Here is a 26,043-nt window from a genome sequence, read left to right as displayed (position 1 = left end):
TGCTGCCACACGGTGGCGCCACTTCAGCCGCTGAGCGGCTGCCTGCAGTTTCTCAGGGCATGGGGGTCCTGGGCACTGGGACTTTGACTTGTGATTTTAGTGTAATAATAATAATAATAATAATAATAATAATAATAATAAAAACTTTCTTACATCTCAAGGCATTTTCAACCAAGCATTATGCGTTAGTACGAATGCAAGCACTGAAAACTGCTCCTGGTTGAGTTCAATGGGAACTGAAGGTAGATGTGGAAGAAAGCCCTGGACACAGCCCGCGGGACATGCCAGGAGGTCACTCACAGAAGGCGGCCTGCGCAGTGGGAGGGGTGATGCTGGGGAGATCCAGACGGGCGCGGAGGAGAAAATCAGGCTCAGTGACCGTCGATACAAGCCCTCTGGAAGTATCCGCTTTACCTTTATGCTTGTGCTCGTGGGAACAGTTGATTTCCATGATCTGAGTGTTGAAATACCCAAGAACCTCAGAAAAAAGTCTTGCCAGATGTGATCACTGTGAACAATTCTCTTCGTGAGTAAAGGCTTTCTGTTGGCAGAGGGCTTTCATGTACATCATCTTGTTTAGGTCTTCCTGGGCCTGTGGAGAGGGTGGGCAGTGGGGCTGTTCGACCCCCGTGAGGCTCCAAGTCATGGCTGCAAAGGAGGTGAACCGGGGCCCAGGCGTCCAGCCTTCAACTCCTCGTTGGGAGCCCACAGCCGGGGCCTTTCTATGACAGGCTCCTTACAACCCAATCAAACACCTTAAATATGTTATTTAAAAAAAAAAAAAAAAGAAGTTATGGTCAATTGAATTCAGTGCCTGAATAGCAATTTTGAAAATTAAATATTTCTAATGGAAATTAGATTTTCTCTGAAAAATTACTGTTCACATGATAAAATTCCTGGAATAGAAAAAGGAACGTGTGGGGAGACAATCCTCCTCTTTCTCTGTCCCCCAGTTTCCTCCCCTTCCTGGTGGCAGGCACTCACTGTCACCAGCTGCTTGTGTGAATTTCCAGAAAGTCATTATTTTATCTACTTTTATACATATTATAAAATAGTGTAGGGCAGCTGGGTGGCTCAGTCAGTTAAGAGACCAACTCTTGATTTTGGCTCAGGTCATGATCTCAGGGTTGTGAGATCAAGCCCCATCTCTGGCTCTGTGCTAGGTGTGGAGCCTGCTTAAGATTCTCTCTCTCCCTCTCCCTATGCTCCTTCCCTGTAAAAAAAATAAATAAATTTAAAAATATATAGAGAGAGAGCAGTATGATTTTTTTCAGAGAATTAATATAATAATTTTTTCAGAATTAATATACTACACATAATGTATGCACACATTAATTTATACCCTTTTTTACATAAATGATAACTTACATGCTGCTATGTACCTTAATTTTTCCCCCCACCCACCTATGTATCTTGGAGGGTTTTCACTATTGGTACATAAAGGGCTCCCTTGTTTGTTGCTTTGTTTGCCATCGTACGGTCACACGTTTAATTCATTCAGTACTGATGGAATTTTAGGTAGCTTTGCCATTTAGAAATGGTCTAAGACTAACTACTCATCCTCCCTTTCTCAAGGGAGCACACAGACATTTGCAAAAAGGACAACTTGATTTTATGAGGTCGCTAGAAGCTGAAAATGACCTATCCTGTTTACCAGAAGCGCCTCTAATTTTATAGTTTTTCATTTTGTTCTGTTTTACAGGCTGCTTTGTTTTGAAAAGTGGCCGGTCCTAGCCAAATTACAGAACTGCCCCAAGTAAATGAAACTGCTGCCCCAGGCGGTTGAGACTAGATCCAGGTCCCAAACAAAACTTAGAGTGAGACCAAGAGAGAGCTGCAGGCTCTGGGTACCTGTAAGCTCCCTGGCCTCTGTTATTTTCCCTCCGGGCTGCAGAGCCTTCTGGAAAGCTGCCGCCTAGCCTGGGTCAGATTGCTTACACGCTGCTGCTTCCCAGGCCAGCGTTCCCAACCTTAAGCCAATGCACATTTATAGAACGCTTCCATGTGATCCTGGGGGAAGACAGACCACGGGCGGAGGGCAGTGCTGAAAAGTCCTAACATCAGGAAGAGAGGGTCTTTTCTCTGCTCTCCGCTCCGCATGCTCAGAGGATCCTGGGTAAGTACGTCTCAGACTGACGGCTTTCTTCCTTTGAACAACGTGGGGCTTTAAACTGGTTTGGCTACTGAGATTAGAAGGGATACGTGCATTTCTCTCTTTTCTTTCCTTATAAAGGGAAATTGAAGGCACATTTGTGCTTCTTATTTCCACGCCCCTCCCACCCCATTGTCTCCTAAGCCGCATGAAATGTATTTTTTTTTTCCAATAAGTTACTGTCGCCTTTTGGGCGGATAAGTCCCCGTTGATCTAGACCTTGGTCCCCTCATTGGTAAAATAAGGGTTTTTTGGTGGGATGAAATTTCATTCTTCGGCCTCTGTTATGATTCTGCCCATTGCAAACTGGATTTTCGAGTATTTATGGTTCTGTGGAATGATGATTTAATAGACCCCCTGAGGCCCTAATACACTGAGATCTTATGGGGAAAAGTTATTTTAAAACTCCTGATGGTGTTGACTTTGCCATGTTTGCAGGATTTCTCTAGACGCACACAAGTACCTTTTCAGACCAGTTTCGATGCTGCGGCTGCCAACTCGAGCTGCCATGTGATTTCAACAAACACTGTGTGTTTCTGAGTCTGACTTGGTGTCAGAACTGAATCGTCAGGCCACACCGAAGGGGGGCGGAGTGCTGAGCCTCATTCGAAAATCTTACAGTTCAGTGACCCACAGTGGAGTGTGTGTGTGTGTGTGTGTGTGTGTGTGTGTGCACGTGTGGGTCCTATGTCATAGGACGTCCCACGAAACGGAAATGTGCAGACTCAGACCACAGACACCCTAGTGTGTAATGTCCACACATGCGTGTGTATAGGGGGCAAAACTCCTCTGGTTTTAGCTGCTGCTCCAAATTGGCACCCTGTCCTTCCTAGCGACTACCTGTTGGCGACTTTGCGATTGTCCTGCGCTCAGGTCCAGGTGGCAGGGGGACCCTGTGGCTGCCCTTCATGTCCTCCTGCACAGACACCAACACCAGGTGGGTCTTGTGGCTGTTGGTGGTTGATGTTCAGGCGAAGGCTTATTGTCTAGTTTTGTTTTAAAAGTCCATAGGCTTCAGTTTTCCTATCTTGTTGCTCTGTTTATATGGGGAGATTTGGGAAGATCTAAAAACTCTGCTCGTACCATGTTCCCAGACTGCCCCTCGTCAACGTTTGTCATTGCAGTCGGGACACTGGCTTGCTTCTGCTGTAGCTTTAATGGGTAGTGGTAAGCATCTGGCCCAGAAGCAAAGGGAATGGGGAGAAAGGGGACAGTGAGAGACACACCGGGAAGGAAGAATCCAGAGTGTCTCTGTGCATGTGCATTGGAGAGACGAGAGGAATGCAACAGAGGGGAAATTAAAACACAGTCATTCATCCCTTCAGTTCTTTCTGCAAACAGTTCTTTCTGCAAACGCTCACATGACCCCATGTACCAGGTCCTGGGAATGAGTGTTTAGTCGTAAACCACTCTCACATAACCCAGATCCTGTGGAGCGCCTGGGCTGGAGGGGAGGCAGATACCAAGCAGCAATCGCTGTGAGGTGCGGAATTACCATGAGGGGCCCCGGGGGATGCGACTGCAAGAACACTGTCCTGTCAGTGGAAATGGGAAAGCCAGGAGAGGGTTTGGCTTGAAGAAGAAAGAGACAAATTTATATTTCAAGAGGTTAAGCGATCGTGAATCTTCTAAGGAGAAATCCCCGCCAGAGTTAAAAACACGGTGGGTGCAGGGGGAAGCCAGGAACTGCCGTCTAGATTCGGAAACTTCTGCGTGAATGCTGCCAAGGAAGGTATGGGAACCAGTGGAATCTTCTGAGGAGACCAGGCTGGAAGACCAAAGCCTGGATCTTAAGTGGCTCCCCTGAGAGGGTGGGAGGAGCAACAGGAGAAGGCGAAGGAGAGCCAGATTTTGTAGCCCCCGCCCAAGCTGACAGAAGTTCAGGGAGAGTGGGGGTGATAGTGTCAGAAGCAGTGGAGATGCTGCAGGAGGGTGAGGACTGAGCAAAGGCCAGAGGCTGCAGGTCCTGGGCAACTTCTGAGTGGGGTGTCCATCAGGGACCATCGGTTGAAAGAAACAGAAACCCACGCTGAGTTGAGAAGACATAGCTCTGGCTGTAGCAACTCCTTGCATCCCGGCTTCTCAGCCAGCACCTGCTTCCTTCCGGCCCGAGAAAAGCAGTTGCCTTTCTGGGCTCCTAACCTTGCTTCTCCCGCAGGTCATCATGCATAGTCCCCGGGTCTTCCTGGCACGGATCCCGGGCTCCATTCCTCATTGCCTGGTGATTTATTTCCCCTTTGATTGACTTCCAGGGCCCCTAGTACATATCGAGAGAGAAGATCTGATTGGCTCAGCGGAAGCCCATGAGCAGAGTGGAGGAGGTGGATTGGTGCGGTAGGCAGGATGCTGCGTCAGGGGGAGGCGAGGAATGAGGGAGAAGCAAAAATGAGCCATTTTCAGAGCAAAGGACAACAGCAGGCCCTCAAGTTGCAGTTGCCTGCTCAAGCATATGACTTCTGGGAGTGGAGAAGTAAAGCTGTTGCCATGATGGGTGATGCTAACTGCGTGCTAGGATGTTACAGAATGGGCCAGGGGCGTGCGGGGCATCGGGGGCAACACTGATGGGGGGGGGGCGCAGGACAAATGCAATTCACCAGACTGTGGGGTACGGACCAGTAGAAAACCAAACTCACTATGATGCTGACCGTACTCCAAATCGATTCGCGAGGAGATTAGAAGCCCGGGTGAGATGGTCCATCCCAGCCCACAAGGTCCCATCCCAACACAGAAGGTAGGGCAGGGGACCGAGATCCAGGTGGTGAGACAAGCGAGCAGCCCCCCTGTCTGGGAAACGAACACAGGAAGGCCACTCTTTGTGGGCTCGTCTGAACCCTTTGAGAGTCACCGGACAGTCCACGACCTTTGTCCTAGGGTCCTTAATTCAGCTGTGGTTATTAGCAGAGGTAGGTATCAGTGTGTTTTTATAATCCTAGCTGGCTGTGGCAAGTCTGCGCGCGTGTTTCAGGCTCGTGAAACGGCTGTGCACAGCAGGAGCAACTCAGGAGAGTTGCCACCTCGCCAACGTTTCATAAATGTTGTTAATGAGGGTGTTTAGAATTGACACAGCGGAGAGAGTCGCTGGGACGAGTGAGCGCTCTGAGTTTGTGACCTAAAAAGGGGAAATTCTGCTCCGCACTCAAGTCAGGGAACAGCCTCAGCAGAGCCCCGTGCCAAAAGTGGTGCCAAAGAATTATAGAGATTAAACCCAGCGACACAGGCTGATGCTGGTCTAGCAGAGAGAGCTCACTTTGTGCAGTCGAGCTGCTCACAGCGGTTCAGGAATGACTAAAATTGGTTGTGTCTCAGTGTTCTGGGGCTCCAGAGAAATTCCCAGCCTCCACCAAAGGACTGCCTCTGCTCAGAGCAGTTGCCTTTCGTGCTTATCAAAGTCTGAGTTGCAAGGCTTGGACCAGGAATGATTCTTTCTGAGTGTGCTCGTTATGTGTGAAGGGAACGTAAAGGGTATGGTGTGCGTGCAGCCGGAGTGATCGTTTGTAAGTGGGGCCAAGTTTTTCTTTTTGAGGGGACGTGATTTTGTTGGTCAGCCTGGGACCTTAAAAAGCATGGCCACTTCTGGTCATTCAAAAGCCCACTCCTGTGACTGTGTCTCTGCTGAAACGGATAATGAGGCTCGAGTTAGGATCTGACAAAGTTATTCTGCGTCTCGTGTTTCATAGCGAACAGATGAGACAACCAACCCTTGAGTCCTGGTCAGTCACAAGATCATCCTCTCATGTGTTCCAGTTCTTTGAAGAACATTTGGTGATGTTATTGTTTGCATCGCCTGGTGGAAGTTTCGCTGTTTGGCTTGTCTTCAGTATGCTTCCCTTGCCCCCAACACCAGCCTGCTCTACTGCCCCGGGACTGCTCATGCTTTTGCAGATGTCTCTCCCTCATTGAGCATAAGCAAGGAGATTCACGCTGACTTGTCTTGGTGAACAGGTGTGGGGGGAAATGACCCAACCACAGATGCCCACCTTGGAGAAGCAATTTGGTAAAGGAGGAGCAACGCCCATGGGCAGTCAGTCGTTAGTATCAAACCTTCTTATCAGATGGGCAGATCCTACCGGTAGGGAATTCAGGGAGTTATCCTTCGGAAGTTGTGTTTCTACATGGCAACATTAGTCCTCAGGCCCACGTTCCAGAAGCCAGGTAGTGGTCAGACACATGGTCCTAGGAACCAAACGAACGCGGGGGGAGAGAGAGGGACTGGGCTGGGGCTTGGGAAGCAGCGCTTGGGCTGAGCTCCCCTGGAGGCCCCAGGTGCCACAGCTGAAGTCCAGCCAGGAAACTTAATCATTAGTTTCAGCTTCCTTCTGTGTTCTCTGCTCTTTTTCTATAGAACTAGGGCTGCCTGGGCTTTCCACAAAGATTCATGGAGGGCCGAGGTGGGCACATGAGAAATTACACTCTGGGATTGTCTGACTTCCCTCTTGTGGAAGTATTGGGATGCCGGTCACTACTCCAAAAGTTAAATTAAAAAAAAAAAACAGGAAAATATGATTAAGATGTTCTTTTTGTTCTTGTTGGAAAGCACTATAGTCTGAGCCAATGCGATTTAATGTCTTGTTTATAAGGACTTTTAAATTATAGGGTAATTATTATTAACTTGAGATTTTTAAAGATAAGTTTATAATAAAATTGTCTGAAGAACAAAAGTCCTAAAAAGCTATTTTCTAATTTACATAATAAAATTGCCTGATGTTAGCTGAAACTCTCTAAGGCCTAATAATTGCATTTGTTGTATTACGTCATATGGAAGGCAAATACCTATAATTTCTTAGTGAAGCTCTAACATATGGCTCATCAGAATAATATCTTGGCTCCAATATAATTGGCACTGATATCCCATCCACACTCAAGATTTCTGCCGTGTCTGCCTTCCCACCCCTCGTCCCATCCCCTCTCATCCTCCCTTGGCCTGCAGTCCCCAATTACGTTCATACTGTATTTGATTTCCAAAAATGACAGCACAGTTTAGCGTCTGGATTCAGATGATGTCTGAATGTTTGTGGGTTTCAACAGCTTGTTTTCATAAGAAATATGGTTTTGCTAATATCCAGTATGCAAAGGACAATATGAAAATTGTGAGTAAGGAGAATCTTGTATTTGAATGTGTCATCAAATATCTGTTTTAGCAGGAGGAAAAGAGACCCATTACTGCAAACCAATATGTGGTTTCACGTTTCCAGTTTGGGCTAAGGGACTGTGCACTGTTTATAATGTGGGATGAACATCATCCTCAGAGAGATATAAGGCAGTGATACTCCGTCTGGCATGGACCAAGATGGCGCTCATGGCCACCAGTCAAGGCGCCATGTTTGTAAATTGTTGTTTTGCCATGGGAGAGGAATAGGATCCATCCATCGATCCTCTATCACGTGACATGCTCTGTGCTCAGATGCACAGCCCTTCAGGATGGCCCCCCAGAGTTGGGCGTAGGCTGGTGTAAAGGAAAGTGAAATGGGCTCTCGGGGGGAAAGCTTCTCCGTTAGCTTTTTCCGTGTAACAAACCACCCCAAGACTTGGGGGTTTAAAACAATAACCGTTTCTTTAGTCTCTGATCCTGTGGATTGGCATTTGGGCCAGGCTCAGCGGCTCTTCTGGGTTGTTCTCTTGGTCTCGGCTGGGATCCTTCAGGTGTCTGTGGACAGCTGTGGGCCGGCTAGCTCTCAGCCAGTACTCATCAGCCGTGACGCTGAGAGCGTGCTTACTCAGTGTAGTCCCAGACGAAGGCGAATTTAGGTTGGCCTTTGAGTAAAAGGGCCAGCCTAAGGTGATGATTCATAAGGTCAGCCAGATTGTCCCTGACCTTATGAACCATCACCTTAGGCAGCCCATGCCTAGTGATGGCATTATTGTCCAATTCGGATACTGTCTCACGGAATCATGGGTGGGACCTCAAGTATGGAGCAAAAGAAAGAGCTTCCCAGTAACCCAGTATAACTCTCTCCAGAGGAGATGCCTCAGGACACAGAATTTCCCACCATTGGCATTCCCACCATTTATTCAAGCCGACCCAGAGAGGCCATGATTATTCCCAGCTTCTGGTTTAGATGCACAAAACTTGAAAGCATCATCACCAAAAGTACCTGGCTTCTGTCCCCCAAAGAACCAGATTCCCGTGATGAACTGGACCCTTCAAGACCTGTATCAAACATCCCAGGATGTGATTGCCAGTGGAGACCCCAGGCCTCTGCATTCAAAGGCAGCACAGGGCTACAGCGCTCTGCCGAGCCAAGAAGCTTCCATGCTTTTGCAGATGTCCTCCATCCCCACTTTGGTGGCAGCCCTCCCACCACCTCCAGCCACACCGTGTCCTTGCCAACCCAGCCCTCTGCCTGCTCTCCACCCTGACAGTCCCTACCCGTATGGCTGATCCTGCCAACCTGACCTTGCCCCTAAGTCCATCTCCCATTCACAGCTCTCTGGTTTCACTACCTTCCTGCCTGGTCTAACCTATGGCAGGTCTAGGCTCGCCACCCACCTTGACCATCCAGAGACAAGCTGTACAAAACGAGATTGTTTGTAAACAGAAAACACTTGGAAGCAACTTGGTGTCCACTGCAGCTACTAAATTGGATGTTACAGGCACGAGGCATTGTTTTGGATATGCCACTGTGAAATGGAAAATAAAAAGCAGTTTCAAGAAGAGTACAAACAGGGGCACCTGGCTGGCTCAGTTGGTAGAGCTTATGACTCTTGATCTCGGGGCTGTAGGTTCGAGCTCCATGTTGGGTGTAGAGATCACTTAAAAAAATAAAAATCTCTAAAAAACAAAACAAAACAAAACTCCAGAAAGAGTACTAACAGTATGCATGATCCCCGATTTTGATTCTGTGGATTGTATTTTAGTTTATAAATGAATGCTCACCCAGCTGTTGGTTGGTGTTTCTCTGGCCTTTGGACTCCAGCTCAAGCCCATGCCTAGGGGATCCCCAAGGTGTACCCCACGATTTCTGTGACCCCCCCCAGGGCTTGTACACTCCGGTCTCCTCTGCTCTCAGGTGCCCACATGACTACTGTATGGACCCAAATATGAATAAAATGCAGCTCCTTCTTCAAGTTCCAGCCCCCCAACCCCTGCCAAAAGCACAACACAGCCGAACCAAGTGCCCACGAAGCATTCGTGACTGTGGTGGTGTGAAGATCTGGGGCCCGAGAGGAGGGCTGTGCCCCACAGTGGAAGGAAAGCGACGTTGGGTGTGATTGTTACTCAAGCGTCCTCCACCTACTCTCAGGGGAGGTTCCCTGGACCCTCCTCCATCGTTCTCTATCTCACACCAATGCCCAGGTCCTTCCTCCGTCCCTCCGTCCTCTTCTCTGACCATCACCTCAGGCACCAAACCTTACTCTCCTTTCACACGGGGAGCCCCTTAACCATGGGAGCTGCCGCTCCTGCCAACCCTCGCCACCCACACAGACTAAATTCGGTTCTTTGCCCAAAGAGTGTTCCTTCCCAAGAGGAATTCTGGTGCCAGGCTATGAGTCAGCTGGACGGTGAAGGAGAGCTGAGATTTAAATTCGGACAAGCTACCGAAGTCTCTGGCCTTGGTTGGTTATCTGTAAAATGGAGGAGGGGGGTTAGATCGAGTCAGTGCTTCTCCATGTAAAGCAGGGCTCACTGGTGTGCAGACAGGCCATGGGTGTGCCAGGATTCCAATCCCTTCAACTCTTGGTGTGGCCAGGTGGGGCCCAGACAGGGGATGAGGCCTCAGATAGCCTTGTCCATGTCCCCAAGTCAAGGACTGGGCACATGTCTTCATAGCAGAGTACGTGTGCCAAGACGTGGAAGGTTGGGAAGCCCCCCAGTGAGCTAGAGCTCTCGTGTACCCTGATTCTAATGGCTGGTGCTAGAGACTGACATTGGCGTGACAGGAAGTCTATATTGTGATCGGTGACAGTGGGTTGCTGGGGGTGGTGGGGGATCCTAACCACATCTTATTACAGTCAGAACTGATGAATGGAGGGAACGCACGTGGTCATTCATTGAATGGAACACACGTTTATTGGATTCCAAAGCAGGGACTACAGAACCAGGAGAAAGATCTGGGTTGGAATCCCAGCTCTGCCAGTTTTATCAGCCAGTCGAGTCAGAAGACAGAACTGTCCCGGTTATTTTAACAAAGAGAATTCAATGTAAAGAACTGTTTTCTAGGGGCGCCTGGGTGGCTCAGTCGTTAAGCGTCTGCCTTCGGCTCAGGGCGTGATCCCAGAATCCTGGGATTGAGCCCAGCATCAGGCTCCCTGCTCTGCTGGGAGCCTGCTTCTTCCTCTCCCACTCCCCCTGCTTGTGTTTCCTCTCTTGCTGGCTGTCTCTCTCTCTGTCAAATAGATAAATAAAATCTTAAAAAAAAAAAAAAAGAATTGTTATCTAGGTAAACAGCAAGGCAGAAAAGCCAACTCAGAGTTATGATAGAAGGGGGCACGTGGGAGGCGTTTATCACACTCAGGGCTTAGGGAGCAGAGAGAAGCAGGAATTACTAAAATGTAGAAGCTTGGAGGAGGACGCCACAGAAGGGAACCTCAGAACCCTGTGGAGGGAGCCCCAGCTGAGAAGCAAGCTCTGTAGGCATCCGGACAACTGCATACGGGACCCCAGCGCTGCTCAGGAGGGGACTGCCCCCCAAGGTGAAGCCCTGAGGCTGGGCACTGCTCCCAGAACTAGAGAAACAGACAGCAAGGAGTATGCTCCCCTTCCTCCTTCCACCTCTGGCCTCTGCCTCCTCCTGCAGGGCCTCGCAGGAGCAGCTGGCCAAGCAGAAGTGGGTTGGCAGATCCCCCCCCCCCACTGGAATACAGTAGGTTTGAGGCTGGGAAGCAGAAAGTGAGTATCTGGCCCAGCCTCTCCCCAGCAGCGGGGCTGGGTGCAGCGGTCTCTGGCCTCTGGGGCAGGAGAGACGATTTCTGAGTTCCTCCCAGTCCCCATGTTCTATAAGGCTGGGCTTCTCCCATCACAATTTCCTGGTGGCCTCAGAGATGGGGGAGGAAGGAAGACAGGAGGCTGGGGAAGAGTGGTGGGGAAGAGCTGTCATGTCACTCAAACCCCACAGAGCAGCCAGGTCCCGGCCCGAGCGGAAAGCAGGCGAGGTCTCTGGATAAATCCCCTTCCCAGGCTACGGCTATTTGTTTGTGTTAAAACAGGAACATGATAACAGAGCTATAAGTAGCTCGGCGCTCAGCTGTGCAAGGTAGGGAGTGAGAACAACTGAAGTCAGCCACTGGAGGGAGAAGATGAGGTCCCCCACCTGCTGGGGCCATCTGTGGGAACAAGCAGCTGGCGGAGGTCGCTGGGCGTGTCAGGCAGCCAAAGTCACCGCCGGTCAGGTGAACCTGAGCTCACCTGCAACGAGCAGACACGACCTGGACTCCGCCAGCTGATGCCTCCCACTTGATCCGCTGACACAGGACCGGACTGGCCGGACGCCACTGTGGCCCGAGGGCAATGGCACAGCAGGGAAGGCAGCAGCTCTGACTGCTGAGGCCCGCTCAGGGGGAGGCTGTCGGCGGGAAGCACGCCTGGCGGAGTCTAGATCGGGCAGCAGCCCCTGCTCGCTGGGAGACCAGCGGAGATCATTCCCACCCTCCTGGCCTCGGCTTCCCCATCTGACGTGTCGGTGAAGATGATCTCCGAGTTTCTTCCAGCACTAACAACCTAACGTGCTCAAAGCAGAAGAAAAATCAAAACTTCTTAAGCCTTTAAAACAGATACATTCCCATCACATACAAAAAAAGAGGTTTTTTAAGATAGAGAATAAAAATCCCTAAACAGAAAACTTGGTACGATTGTCGGATGCAGCAACAAATCCCAACAGGCGGCTCTCACGAGACAGTGGAGGTGAGTTGCAAAACTCTCTGAGCCTCTGCGTGATCACCGATGCCATGGGGCCGGTGTGACCTTGTCTCTGATTTCCCAGCCTCCTGCGCCTCCCCACCCCACACGCGGCACGTAGAATGGGGGCATCGGCCCGACCTGGACATCGCGATCCGGGTCGGAGCGGCGTCCTCCGCCCACAGGCCTCTCCGTGCCCGCTCAGCTGCCGTGCCGGTTCTCACGTTTCCACCGCCCCTCCTCCTCCACACTTGGCCCCAGGCCCCATTTCCCCCGGTTATGCTCCCGGCTCGGCTCAGCGGTGCTCTGGCTACCCAGCCCTGCTGGGCTGTCTCAACCACCGCAGCACAAGACCGGCCCAAACCTGGCGCTGTTTGCCGATCAGTGAGGGGGTCGCATGAGCTGGGACCCTCCCAAGCAGCTTGGGTTGCCAACAGCTAAAAACTCCATGCTCTACTCCAGAAGTAAATGAGCAGAAAAAGAAATGAGAGAGAAAGACCATCAATTACCTTTGAACTGTATAGAAAAATCTTCCATCACATCCTCCGTGAGAGCAGGGTCTGGGGCCAACCAGACTCCATCCTTCCTCTTGTTCTCTGCTGGTCTTTGACCCTGTGACTTGACCCTACTGGGCTTCGGTGGTTCATCATAAAAAGAGAAAATACCTACCCCATCGCTTCACCGTAAGCTTCAGAGCGCATGAGCACCTCCGTGCTTGGTACGTAAAAAAGCTCAATATTTATAGAATGTGTGAAGAAGTGAATTAATGAATCAAAGACGGTCCTGTCTTCCATTCGGGGTCTTTTGGGGCTTGGAGGATGTGACACCAATAAGCCAGTTGAGAACCAAAAATCCTCCCAACAATGATCCGTTAGCATGAATTTTGTATTTTAATCTACTGGAGAGTAGGTTGAGGTCAGCTGGCTGGTTAGGCTCCGTACGGAAGCAAGGCGGTAGAAAAAATCTTTGTGGATTCAGTCTCATTTGTGGCAAGCCACAGGAATGAATTAGGAGCCTAAACTGTGGCTCTTCCTTAAAGATGTGCAGTTTCATTCGCCTGAGGACATCGAGGTACTCCAGCTAAGTTAATACCTGGTGCCCAGCAATGGCCAAGGAGAGGGACAGGACTGGAACGGTGTGTCACCAGCCCAGTAAACATTTCAGTGTGAATGGCTTGCTCAGAGTTCTTGAAACCGTTCACGTTCTTCTCATCGGGCCTGTGTTATCAAACGTCTTAGTCATCATTTGTTTCTACCAGTGCACGCGCTAGTCTAGCTGAGCTTTCATCGCAGATGGACCGATTTCTAAGTAGTCGCGCCCACATTCATGATTTTACGGAAGGGATAAAAAGAAGGCAGTAGAAGCCTAGTTTCACTGCGGGATTTGCCTACTGGGCCTCCAAACAGACCCACTGCCGGCAGTAATCGAATTAACCAGGGCTTACTCTGTTCCGAGAGCTTTCCTGAAGTTCACTCACCACAGCCAAGCGAGGTAGCTATTGCTATGATTCCCATTCTAGAGATGACAAAACTGAGGACACAGAAGTTAATTTGCCGGAGTTTACACACCAGGTGAGCGGTGAAGCTAGTATTCACGCGGCAGCCGTCCGGTTCAGAATCCCAACCCCTGCCTCCAAAGGGAGGTTGTCCCCGAGATGGACAAGGGAACCCACACACACGTGTGTTTAGCCATGTGTGGTGGGAAGCGGGAATCTGGTTGCTGGCTCAATATCCAGCTTGGAAGAAGACAAAGAGGGAAGCTGATCAGCGACGGACATGTGTAGACAGTGGTATGTCAAGGAGACATATCGGGGTGCCATCAGAGTACTGCCCTGGGGACAGGCAGTCACGGCTAAGGAATGTGGGCACTCTGGATTCCATGGTGCCTGACATCTCAATGTGTCCCCAGTGCCCAGGCAATCTATTCTGAGACGGAGACCAGCTTCTGGGATAGAAACTGCGAAGCTGGTCTATTTATTTGTTCTCTTCCCCACTGCAGGGCTGCAGTGGTGGGATGGGCGTCAGTGACGATGTCCAATATTCAGCAGTGACGTCAGGGGCGGTCCAGGGACCAATGGTGGCAGCAACAGTGATATCAGTAGCCCCCCATGAGCTGACTGAGGGGATGGTTCATGGGAGGAATTCGCACTGGCGAAGGAACGCAGCTGAAGTGAATACTGAACCTTCCCCACCTTCCACGGCCTTAGGCGACTCCGCCATCCTGGTTGGCCTTCCTCTCTCCCTCTTTCTCCTCTCCCCTCCGGAGTGTGCCTCCAATCCTCCCGTTCTTTTTCTCTATGTGTGCCCCCTGTTGCCCCCTGAACGACCTCTCTTCATTTCCAACTGGCTCATCCCACATATTTCACTTAAAAAGATTCTCTTCCCTAGAGGAATTCTCCTGTGATTTGGGGGCTGGGGGAGGGAAGGCAAACATTCTTGTTTCTTATCCCACCAATCCTTAATTGTACAGAAACCTGGTGTTAATAAACATAAAAGTACCAGTTTTCAGCCGTTCCTCCCCCCTCAGTGGAATTCTTTTTTCAAACAATAGTAGAGGCAGAAACCCAAGATGTGAAACACACACACCTTTAAAACGAAATTCATGTAACAGAAAATGAACCATTTTAAAGCGAACAATGTGGCCGTATTTACCACATTCACAATGCTGGGCAACCCCCACTTCTATCTAGTTCCAGAATATTTTCATCACACCGAAATAAACCCTGAACCCATCAAGAAGTCACTCACCCTGCCCCCCGCCCTTGCGAACCATCAGCCTGGTTTCTGTGCCTCTGGATTCGCCTCTTCTGGACATTTCCTATCTGTGAAATCACACAATCCGTGACCTTTTGTGTCCTAGTTTTTTCCCTCAGTAAGTTTTCGAGGCTCATCTGAGTGGTTACATGTATCAGAACTTCCCTCCTTTTTATGGCTGATTACTATTTCCATGTATGGATATACCACAATTTGACTATCCATTCATTCCTGGAAACATACACACTTCTGCTCTGTCCCGACCCTAAGTGGGGGCACCGAGATCCCCCCAACCCCCAGCATGCCCCTCCAAGAAGCAAGCTCCTGACTCTCCTCCGAGCTTGGTAAGGCACCTGGTCTCCAGGAAGCTGCTGACGCAAAGCCAGCTTGTTTCCCTGGAGGGGGTCGCACCTGCGGCAGGGGTCAGGGGCTTCTGCAGAGAGAAAGACTCTGCCCTGCAAAAACCAAAACCGAAACCGGCCGCATTCATGCAAAAGAGTGGGTGACTGGTGGTAACTGGAGGAATCCTGGGAGGTGGGAGGCTGCCCATCGGTCCGCCCAAGGGCCCGCAGGCCTCCTCCACCCTGATGGGCAGGTCCGCCTCCCCGCGCCCCGGTGGAGCCTGCGGCTTTTTATGACTTCACTCGTTGAAACTCAAGCCACGCCTCGGTAAGTACATTCTGCACACAACACAGTGCAAACAGGTGCCAGACTGCGGGCGTCCTCGTATTTCCACACGTTTTCTTTGTCTCGCCACCTTCTTTAGGGTGGGATCTTCCCAGGTGCAAACAGGAAGCCCTTGGCACCTTTGACTCCTTTTCCCCATGGAAGGTTTGCGCCCGCTCGGCTGCGTGGAGGGCGAGTGCAGGATCCGGGGAGGGAGTGCCCTGCTGCGGGGCAGGAGGATTCCGATCGCTTAGGCGCAGCCAATCCGGTCCCAGGGCCCGTTCTGGTCTGGGTAAGCCCTCGCTGAAAGGCGCCCCGCGCATGTAATAACGAGGAAAATCCTCTGCATGAAAAGCCCGGGCCGCGACGGGCTCAGAAATGCTGATGCCACGTTTCTGTGATCCCAGCGGCTCCGCGCGGCCCGCGGCTCAGGTATGAGGCGCAGCTGGTTCGTGTCAGTGTCAAGGGTGGAGACGGCTTGTTTACCCAACTGGATGACGTGGGTCAGCGTCTCAGCTTAGGCCTCACCTGCTTCCGAATGGAGGAGGAGAGAGTCCAATTGCTGGAAAGCAGACTTCCCGCGGGCCCGCAGCCTCCCAAGTCCCAGACCTTCCCCGAATGTAAGTAGACGGCAGAGCTGCACCCGCCTTCGGTTTTGGTGTTGGGGGAGCCCGAGGGGCTGGCAGCACTGGAGCTCAGGAGCAGAGAGTTCCCGAATAGCCAAGCCTTCTCTCTGTGGTTTTGGAATTGACACTGAGCCAGAAGTACGTTTATTTATTTTTTTTACGATTTATTTATTTGAGAGAGAGAGAGAGTGAGCACCAGCGGGAAAGGCAGAGGGAGGGAAAGAGAGAATCTCAAGCAGACTCCCCGCTGAGCACGGAGCCCAACACCGGGCTGATCTCACCACTCCGAGACCATGACCTGAGCCGAAATCAAGAGTCCGAGGCTCAGCTGAGTCACCCAGGCGCCCTGAGCCCAGAGTTTGTCATTGTCTTTAGTCTATGCACCTGTGTAAAACGCTAGTTCAAACGCTCTGATTTGTAATGCAATTATGGAATTTAATCTGGTGAATGAGTGTCAGAAATTAATATTACAGCAAACTGTATGAAATCCCGACTGCATGTGGGTTAAAGTGGTGGGACGGGGAAGTGGCAATCATTGATACGGGCATAATGATTAACACTCATCACTGTTTGCTAATGAGGCATCATTTTCCAAATGAACCTCAAAAAACCCTGAAGTGATCAATTTTAAATACGTGAAGATTTTTTACATTCTGTAAGTGAGCGTATGATTTTTTTTTTTTGGCCTGTCTTATAAACAATAAATGACAAGAAGGGGTTAAGGAGTTTTGTCCTTTTTTTTTTTTTTTTAGATTTTATTTATTTATTCAACAGAGAGAGACGAAAGAGGAACACAAGCAGGGGGAGTGGGAGAGGGAGAAGCAGGCTCATAGCAGAAGAGCCTGACGTGGGGCTCGATCCCAGATCGCCGGGATCACGCCCTGAGCCGAAGGCAGACGCTTAACTGCTGTGCCACCCAGGCGCCCCAGGCGTTTTGTCCTTTTAACTCAAGGGTCCGGAGTGAGAGAATCAATCGATCACTACAGTGTTGTCACTTCCAATTTTCTCAGTTTGGGGGCATTTTATCTGTGCTGCTGAAAATACTCACGTTTTCTTTTCCGGTGACTGTTCAGTACGCACAGCACACGGTAGCTACTCAGTGTCGGTTGAGTGGATAAGTGATCAACGGACACATTTTATTTGAAGTGAGTCAGTCCCTGAAGTTTTCTGAGCAAATACTATGATGGAAACAAATACTGCTGTGGAAGAAATCTCGCGTTAGAGGGCAGGAGACTGAGTCTTTTTTCCAGCTTTGACTTCCCCACTCTGGGTCTTTGGCAAGCCCCTTCCCTTCTCCGGGTTCAGTGTCCCCCCGGATCAGACTGGTAATCTCTAAGGCTCCAGCTCTAAAAGTTGATAATTTTACAAGTTTTCTGTAACTTAGTTTCTCCATGTAGAAAAAGCGCGGGTAAGAGTCACCGTCCTGCTGATGTTATGGGGTCTTGCTGAACTCTGTGGGCCGTGTGGGGAAACATCCTCGCGACCTCGGTGATGAATCATCAGTGTCGCTAAGTGAGCCCGATGGAACGGGTCTGGTGGCCCAGGCAGCCCGCCACCTCACAAGATGATTTATTCCTTGTCTGGCCCCGGCTACTCATTTTCCTCACCAAGAAAACCATTCTGCCTTCTTCAAATATGTGCAGAAGTGAAACCGATTTGATGAAACAAGTACTTAGAGTAAAAAATATAAAAACCATATGTTATTGAAGGGAGTGGATTTCACTCCTAATGTTCGACACTGGGCTCCGTGGTCACTGGATGCCACACTCTGCATTTCCAGAGTGAGCACAGTTAGGAACAGAAAACACCCGAGAGCGCCACCCCGAAGCTCTCTTTGGCACCTGCCCCCCTTTTGTCACTCCATCTGCGGGTACACCTATGTGTGTACCTTGGCGTTCACACAGACTCAGGAACAAACTCGTTTTTCAGAAGTGGCTGCCAACCCTGGGCTGGGGAATAAACAAAGCAGCCCGTCCTGGGAAAGAAGTCTGGGTGGCTTATCACAAAAGAAAACCCTTCAGAAGCGATTTTCCATGATGTGACTGCAGAGAGCCACATTTCCCATCATCTAGCTTTTGAGTTTGGGGAGACATGCAGACAGAAAAAGCCTCACATCTGCTTCAATTTTACAGATGTATATACCTTTTTATTTCTTCTAGTTGCTTCTGGTAAAATCCTGAGGGACGCTGGCACCCTGATCCATCATGGGCAATGAGAACAGCACCTCGGAAAGCCAGGTGGGTGTCAGAGAGCCCCCCCCCCCCGCCAACCTACACGGGTCCCTTGACTGACCTTGACTGATTTTTTTTTCCAGCATCTCCTCTCCTTCTAGGAAGGAGCAAGCAAAACCACAGGTTATGCATAGATACATATGGGCACATATGTATTTCCAGAAGCATTTACCATTTGCATTTTCAGAATTCTTTTATTAAGGCGAGCCCTGATTTTATAAACTGTATTTAAAAAAAACTAGTTTAACTGTTTATTCTGTGCTTTTAAAATTGAGATAATAAGAGTTTAGCACGTTTTTCCTGGATTGGGCCCACCCATCCATTTACTTAAGTGGAGGTATCAGAGGAGGCTGAAATAAAACCTTATGCACGCTCCTCCCCCAAAATAAAGTTATGGCCCTTAAAGAGTGATCTTCAAATCTATCGATGTTGAGCAGATTAAATGTGAACTATCATTTCCATGTTAAGGAAGGGTTTCACAACTGAGGAATGAGCCTTAAGTGCTTAATTGTGCATACAGCTGGGATTGTTAAAAATATATTCAAATCTTATAGCTCTCCATTTTCAGTTTGAGAGACTTAATTCAATGCCCTGGTGAACAAAATCAGGGGGACGCTTTCCTATTTATCTCACACAAATGGAAAGTTTGGATTAACGGTATTGAGTTTTCTGAACGCGATCATTGGCTCTGAAAGCCAACATAAAGCCATTTGCTTTCCCTCTGCCTTCTTCTTCCCTATGATCTTCTTTTCTGAAGGAGGAACATAAGAATCATCAAGACAAAAGGTAGCAAACTCCAGTCTTTAGGAACAGGCCAGAAACACTAATTGTGGTCAATGGCAGGGTATGAGACAATAGGGAGGAGGAGGGACTGTGGCAAACAGAAGGGATCCTGTCTTATTGTCTGAAGGAGGCACCACCGTCAACTCCGGCTGATGGCTGCCACGTGGGAGGGCAGGCCCAAGGTTACAAGACCTTCCTATCTCTTCTAGAGAAGTCAAAAGCCCGTATTTTTCTATGAAATCGTGAAGTATTTATAATTAAACTTTTTATGTTGAGACAATGGTAGATTGGCATGCTGTTGCAAGACCTAATACAGAGAGGTCCCTGAACCCTTTACCTAGTTTCCCGTCAGGGTAACATCTTTCAGAACTACGGTGGACACTCATACCCACATCAATACAGTCAAGATAGCAAACATTTCCATCGCCTGAAGGATTCCTTTCGCTTTCCTTAGAGCCATACCCTCCACCTCCTGTTCCCCACTCGTAACCCCTGGCGTCTCCTCGTTTGTCCTCTATGTCTGCAATTTTGGCTTTCTGAGAATGTTCTATAAATGGAATCACTCGGTATGGGACCTTTTGGAATTGGCTTTTTTTCACTCGGCTTAATTTCCTCGAGATTCTTCCAGGGGGTTACATGTATCAGTAGTTCACTCCTTTTACTCGCTGAGTCGTGCTCCATGGTCTAGAAACATCTGCATTGTTTCCAGTTTGCGGTGATTACAAATAAAGCTATTGTGAACATTTGTATCCAAGTGTTTGTGTGCATGCGAAATTAAGTTTTCGTTTCTCTGACGCAAATGCCCAAGGGCACAATTGCTGGGTCATGTGCTAGTTGCATGTTTAGTTTTATAAGGAACCGCCAGGTGGTGAGATAGGATCTCTGTCCCATTTTACATTCCCACCAGCGACGAGCAATGGATGAGTGACCCAGTTTTGCCACATCATTTGGTGTCGTTTCTCTTTGGTGACGCCATGCTGCTATGTGTGTTGTGATATGTCGCTATGGTTTTAATTTGCGTTTCCCTGATAACCAGTGTTGTTGATCACCTTTCCTGAGCTTGTTGCTGTCTGTGTGTTCTCTTCGGTGAAGTATGTGTTCATGTCTTTAATGCATTTTCTTTTTTTTCCTATTTTTTATTTATTTATTGTTTTAAAAGATTTTATTTATTTATTTGACAGAGACAGCCAGCGAGAGAGGGAACACAAGCAGGGGGAGTGGGAGAGGAAGAAGCAGGCTTCTAGCGGAGGAGTCTGATGTGGGGCTCGATCCCAGAACGCTGGGATCATGCCCTGAGGCGAAGGCAGACGCTTAACCACTGAGCCACCCAGGCGCCCCTTTTATGCATTTTCTAATTGGTTTTTTGTAAACCGTTGAGTGTTAAGAGTCTTTATACAGTATAGATACTAATCCTTCGTCAGGTGGTGGTTTGCAAATATTTTCTCCCACTCCTAGCTTGTCTTCTCATCACCTGAACAGGGTCTTTTGCAGAACAAAAGTTTTTATGAGGTGCAATCGATCAGTTTTTCCTTTCCCTATTCTGCCAAATCTAGTGCTTTTGGTGTCAAGTCTAAGAATTCTTTTTCTATCCCTACATCCTGAAGATTTTCTCCTATGTTATCTTTTCCAAAAATGTTATAGTTTTACGTTTTGTATTTAAGTCCATGATCCACTTTGCATTCATGTTTGTGTAAGGTGTGAGATTTCGGTTGAAGTTCATTTTCTGTTTTTGTTCCGTCTTCTTTTGCCCATGAATGGCCATCTCTCCACTACCATGTGTTGAAACCACTACTCTTTCTCTATTAAACTGCTTTTGCACCTTTGTAAAAAAATCAGTTGGTTGTTTTTGTGTGGGTCTGTTTTTGGGTTCTCTATTCTATTCCATTGATCTGTGTGTCTCCTCTTCTGCTGTTACCTCACAGTCTTGATTACTGCTGCTATATAAGTCCTCTCCCTCTTGACTACTTTTCAAAATTGTTTTAGCTACGCTAGGACTTAAAGCTTTCCATATAAATTTTAGAATAAACTTGTCTATGTCTAAAAAATACCTTGCTGAGATTGTGATAAGGATTGCATTAAACCTATAGATGCACTGGGGAAATGGACATCTCTCCTGTGTTGAGTCTCCCTGTCCGTGAACACACAGTGCTTCTCTTTGATTTTCTTTCATCATCATTTCGTAAATTTCAGCGTATAGCTATTGCATTTGTTTTAAGTATATGCCTAAGTAGTTCATTTTATTTGCAGTAATTATAAATAGTATTGTGTTCTTAATTTTGGGTTCCACATGTTCATTGTTAGCGTATTGATTTTTTTTTGTGTGTTGATCTTATATCCTATGACCTTGCTGAACTCACTTACTAGTTCCAAAAGGCTTTTTGTAGATTTTTTGGGATTTTCTATGTAGACAATCATGGTATTTGCAAATATGGAGAGTTGCATTTCTTCTTTTCAATTCTTTTTCCTGCCTTATTACTGTGGCTAGTAATTCCAATACTGTGATCATTAGAAATGGTCAGAGTGGACATCCTCACCTAGTTCCCAGTCGTGGGGGAAAAGCATTCCACCTTTCACTGTTAAGTAAGATATTAGCTGCAGGTTTTTATAAATTCTCTTTTTTGAAACTTTATTTATTTATTTATTTAGCTAGCTAGCTAGCTCACTTGCTCGCTCATTCTAGGCCCAATGCGGGGCTTAAATTCACGACCCTGAGGTCAGGAGTCGCATGCTGTACTGACTAAGCCAGCTAGACACCCCTATAAATTCTCTTTATCAAGTTAAGGAAGATCCCCCTCTATTCCTAGTGTGCTAAGGATTTTTATCATGAATGGGTACTGCATTTTTTCAAATGCTTTTTTTATTATTCTCTGTCAATTGATGTAGCCATATGATCTTTCTTTCTTCTTTGGGCTATTGATAGGTTAGATTACACTGATTGATTTCCAAATGTTTAACCAGTCTTGCATACCTGGAATTAATCCTACTTGATCATGGTGTATAATTATTTGTAAAGACTGTTAGGCTTGATTTGCTAATATTTTGCTGAGGATTTTTGTGTCTAAATCACAATAAACATTGCTTGGTAGTTTTCCTTTCTTTCTCTGATTTTGGTATCATGCTAAAACTAATCTCATAAAACGAATTGGGGTGTGCTTTCCCCTCTTCCATTTTCTAGAAGAGGTTTTGTAAAGAAATTTTTACAATTTTCAAAATGTTGGCAACTAATATAAATTATTTTTAAACACTCGGTGAGCCAAAAAGATGCTCCTGCTGTCTGGGGGTGACTCATGCCCTACCTCTTTGTAACCTCTACCTTAAAGGAATGTTCTATCTTGTGTTTTAGAGTGAAGAAGGCCATGGCCATTGGTTCAATGCCTTCCATGTGCAGACACCGTACAGGCACTAGACTCATATTCTGGCCTTTAATCCTGCTGATTAACAGCCCAAGTGGCTCAGATTCAGTACCTTCTCTAAAGACTCGCAGATCTGTTTGGGCCCCAAACCATCTGCAAGCTTCACTGCTGGCTACAAACACGACAGAGCACTGGTTCTCACTGGGGGTGTACTTGCCCCACACCCAGGACATTGGTCAATGTCTGCAGGCAGGTTTAGTATCACATCTCCAGAGTGGAGGTGCTGCTGGTATCTAGTAGGGGTCAGGGATGCTGCTAAATGTTCTCAAGGCGCAGGGACAGCCCCACAACAGAGAATTATTCTTCTCGAAATGTCAAAGGTGCCAAGGTTGAGAAAACCCAGACTAGAGGAACGCTTGTCTTACCTGCTTGGAGAGAACTCCTTGGCACAGTGGCTGGACTTCTGAATCTGAGCTGAGTTTCTACCTGAATACAGGCCAATTAAAGTGGCTTACATGTTTTCTTCATTACGTTTACTAAACGACACTGTCCAGAATTGAAGGCTGGTTTACTTAGGATAGACTTATAGAGCTGGAATTGCTAGGTCCAATAAAGGGTGTTTTCAAAACTCATCCTATAGAACTGAGCTATATCTATCTATATCTACATACAAAGTACTTCCAGAAAGGTGATGCCAATTTATACTTTTCTCATCAGGATATGAGGGGGTCCAAATGTCACTATATCCTTGTAAGCAATGAATATAGTTCAGTGTTTCAGATCTTTACTTCAAACCTCCTGCCAGCCCCCAACCCTGTCCTCCCTCCCCAGTTCCCTCCTGGAGCAGACAGGAGATGTCTTCCTGCCTTTGCAAATTTTCACAGCTCCAGCCTCAATCAGACGTGACCCAGTGGGGCATGATGGCGTTGCCTTTAGGATTCCAGGCTCAGTACAAGGTTTGCCTTCCACAGAGAAACAAGTGGGAATGAAGCACGGGTACATTTGGCTGCAGGATCAGGGCTCCTCCATGGGGCTGGTGTTCCAGACTCATCTTCCCACTGTCTCCCGAATGATCCGCTGTCAACCCATGTTCCTCAAACCTGAACTAAGCTCTCCCTCCCCCATCCTTTTCTCCTGTGTCCCCCCCCTCCTGAGTACCATGATCTGCCCTACCATTCACGACAGAAATCTGGGGGTCACCTCTGACTCCATTCACTCCCATTCTCCCCATTTCATAAGTCATTCTATGATTTATAATTAATAAATAAATGGCCTGGCCATTTAATCTTTCATATTTCTGTGTAATTAGGACTTTTTTTTTTTTGGTTGCAAGAGGCAGAAACCTATCTCCAATGACTATAAGCAGAGAAGGCTTATTTGGCTTATAGAATCAGGAAGTCAGAGAGTGGGTCTAGCCTCAGCATCACTGAGTCCAGAGGTTGAAAAGAGGACACGGGAGATCTGTCTTCTCTGGATCTCACTCTGCTTTCCTCCGTGATGCCTGAGTGCTTAGGAAGGTGCCCTCAGCCTGCCAGAAACCAAATCAAACCAAACCAAAAACACCAGGTGTCCAGACTTCCTCTCGCTAACTGTCCAGCCTCACGATCAGCACCCTCTGAGGTCTGGCCTGGATGATCGAGTGCCCTAGGTGGCATCAGTCACTCTGCCACCAGATATGGACACTGTGATTGGCCAGCCTGAGTCATGCAGAGGAAAGGTGGGCCCAGGGGGATGATGGCCCCATCAATATCACTTAGAGCACTTTCTCAAAAGATGAACACATAGCATATGTCCAAGACGTCGTTTTTTTCGAACAGTTTTTTTTTTTCCCTCTCTACCCCTACCTCACACCCTATTACCTTCCACCGGAATCAGTGCAGGCTGCCCCAAACTAGTTTCTCTGCTTCCACGCTCCCTTCCCCCCACTGCATCCATGCCCCCAAGCCTCTCCCAGGGGCTCTTCCTCTGTGAAGATGCACTTGGAGGTCCCAGCATTCTGCTTACAAGGAGCTCTTAGAAGGAAAGACAGGGGTCTGAAGGATCCTCCTATTCACAGATGAAAGACCAGGCATTGAGGACCAGGCACATCACCAGGGCACAGGATGAGGGTAGGCCTGCCCAGGGCCAGCCCTTGCCTTCTTCCTGCACCATCGGGCTGCAGGTGTCTTTCCCTCTGTTGACTGATGTCCCCTGGCAGCCATGGGCAGGGTGGGAGTACGCCCAGCGGGAATAGAAACCAGCCAAGACTGTCCCTCTGGTACTGCGGGGGGAGAGGGGGTTTCCTGTTCACTGTGGCCCATCCTAACGGCGAGACTCCTTTGCTTTCAGCAAGAGAACTCCGGCTTGCATAACGTCATCCTGTGGCCTCCAAACCCCGAGCCTGCACAGGTACCGGAGATATGCTGTGTGTGGTCTGCTTCTCAGCCCCCTTCCTAACATCTAGTTGTTTGCGCACTTTGCGCCTGGCATGTTCCTTTAGATTTTTAGGTTTTCTCCGCCTTCTCCCATTGCCTCCTTTCATCTACCTCAAACGAGTCGTAAAACAGCAGAATCTGCAATCTATGGTTAGATTTCTTACGATAACGTTTGGGTGCACCTGCCCAAGAGCTGGCGCGGCTGCTGTGCTCTGAGATGCTCAACAAAGCTCATGTTCTCGACGTGATGTGGACGCCGGGAGCCCACACTAACCTTCCACTCTCCTCGCCTCTGCTTGCCCTTGTCCTGGAGTGAGGCTTTGCGTGGAACGGTGGCCCCGTCCTCGCTGCCGGTGGGCAAAACTGATGTGTCGTAAAAAAAAGATGGCGTTCTGAATCAGCTGTCAGTGTCTTCAGGCAGCTGGCTGAGTCCCAGAGGGTTAGCTCCGGCTCAAGTGATTGCCATCCACTGGGGAGAAGGGCAAATGAGGAGCTTTGCATCCATTTCAAGGAGATTTTTTCTGGAGAGAATGTCAGGCAAGGTTGGTGTGTGCCTGTGGGTATGGTCAGGGTGAGGCAGGAAAGGCCAGCTGCTCTTAAATCCCATCACACTAGGGAGGGGTGTGCGGGCCAGGGTGGTGTGTTCCTGGCTTTAAGCAAAAAGCCTGGGTGGCTCAGTCGGGGAAGCATCCGACTCTTCGTTTTGTCTCGGATCATGACCTCAGGGTCGTGAGATCGAGCCCCGCGGAGTCTGCACGAGCTTCTCTCTCTCCCTAACCCCCTCCACTGCTCACTCAAACGCGCTCTCTCTCTTAAATAAATAAAATCTTAAAAAAAAAAAAAAGAAAGAAAAGAAAGGATCTGCTCCACCCCCAAGGGTGGCTGCCAGGTAGGTCGGATTGGTGTGCTTGTTTCTCTGTGTATCCAGCTGTGATGTCGCAAGCTGGCCTCTGTGCTCGGGAGCCGAAGTAGAACACATAGACAGAGATTGGGGGTAAAGAGGAACAGTCATCTTTATTACTTTGCCAGGCAAAGGAAGCTGCTGCAAGCTAATGCCTTCAACACTGCAGACCAGGCCGGAGTAACAGGCCAAGGGGTTTTATAGGAAAATACAGATTCCGGGCAGTTTCCGTAGGAAGGTGGCGTGTGCTGCCGGCCACATGGGCATGTCCTCCAGGTGGTCTCCTGACTGGCACTGGCTCCCACTGATGGAGGAAATATATTAGGGTTCGA

At 48.6% G+C, this 26,043-nt stretch overlaps 1 protein-coding gene across 19 annotated transcripts in view; it reads left to right on the top strand.

The window, feature by feature from the left end:
* Positions 1-1,963: 1,963 nt before the first annotated feature.
* The window catches only part of TACC2 (transforming acidic coiled-coil containing protein 2), a 199,871-nt gene continuing 175,791 nt past the window's right edge, over positions 1,964-26,043 (top strand). For 11 of the 19 annotated variants that reach the window (XM_045803329.2, XM_045803326.2, XM_045803339.2 and 8 more), the window contains exons 1-3: positions 1,964-2,116; positions 18,189-18,266; positions 24,725-24,784. In XM_045803329.2, the coding sequence (XP_045659285.2) occupies positions 18,234-18,266; positions 24,725-24,784 (93 nt within the window). In that variant the 5' untranslated portion in view covers positions 1,964-2,116; positions 18,189-18,233. Of the gene's footprint in view, positions 2,117-2,985; positions 3,090-15,810; positions 16,024-18,188; positions 18,267-24,724; positions 24,785-26,043 lie in introns of all 19 variants that reach the window. The other 8 variants (XM_045803335.2, XM_045803330.2, XM_087862628.1 and 5 more) reach the window with 6 other exon arrangements.

The sequence above is a fragment of the Ursus americanus genome, chromosome 6 (genome assembly GCF_024610735.1).
Source record: "Ursus americanus isolate L20-20 chromosome 6, mUrsAme1.1.p, whole genome shotgun sequence".
NCBI lineage: Eukaryota > Metazoa > Chordata > Mammalia > Carnivora > Ursidae > Ursus > Ursus americanus.
Note: the sequence above shows the minus strand (reverse complement) of the source record. Positions and strands in the feature narration are given on the sequence as shown.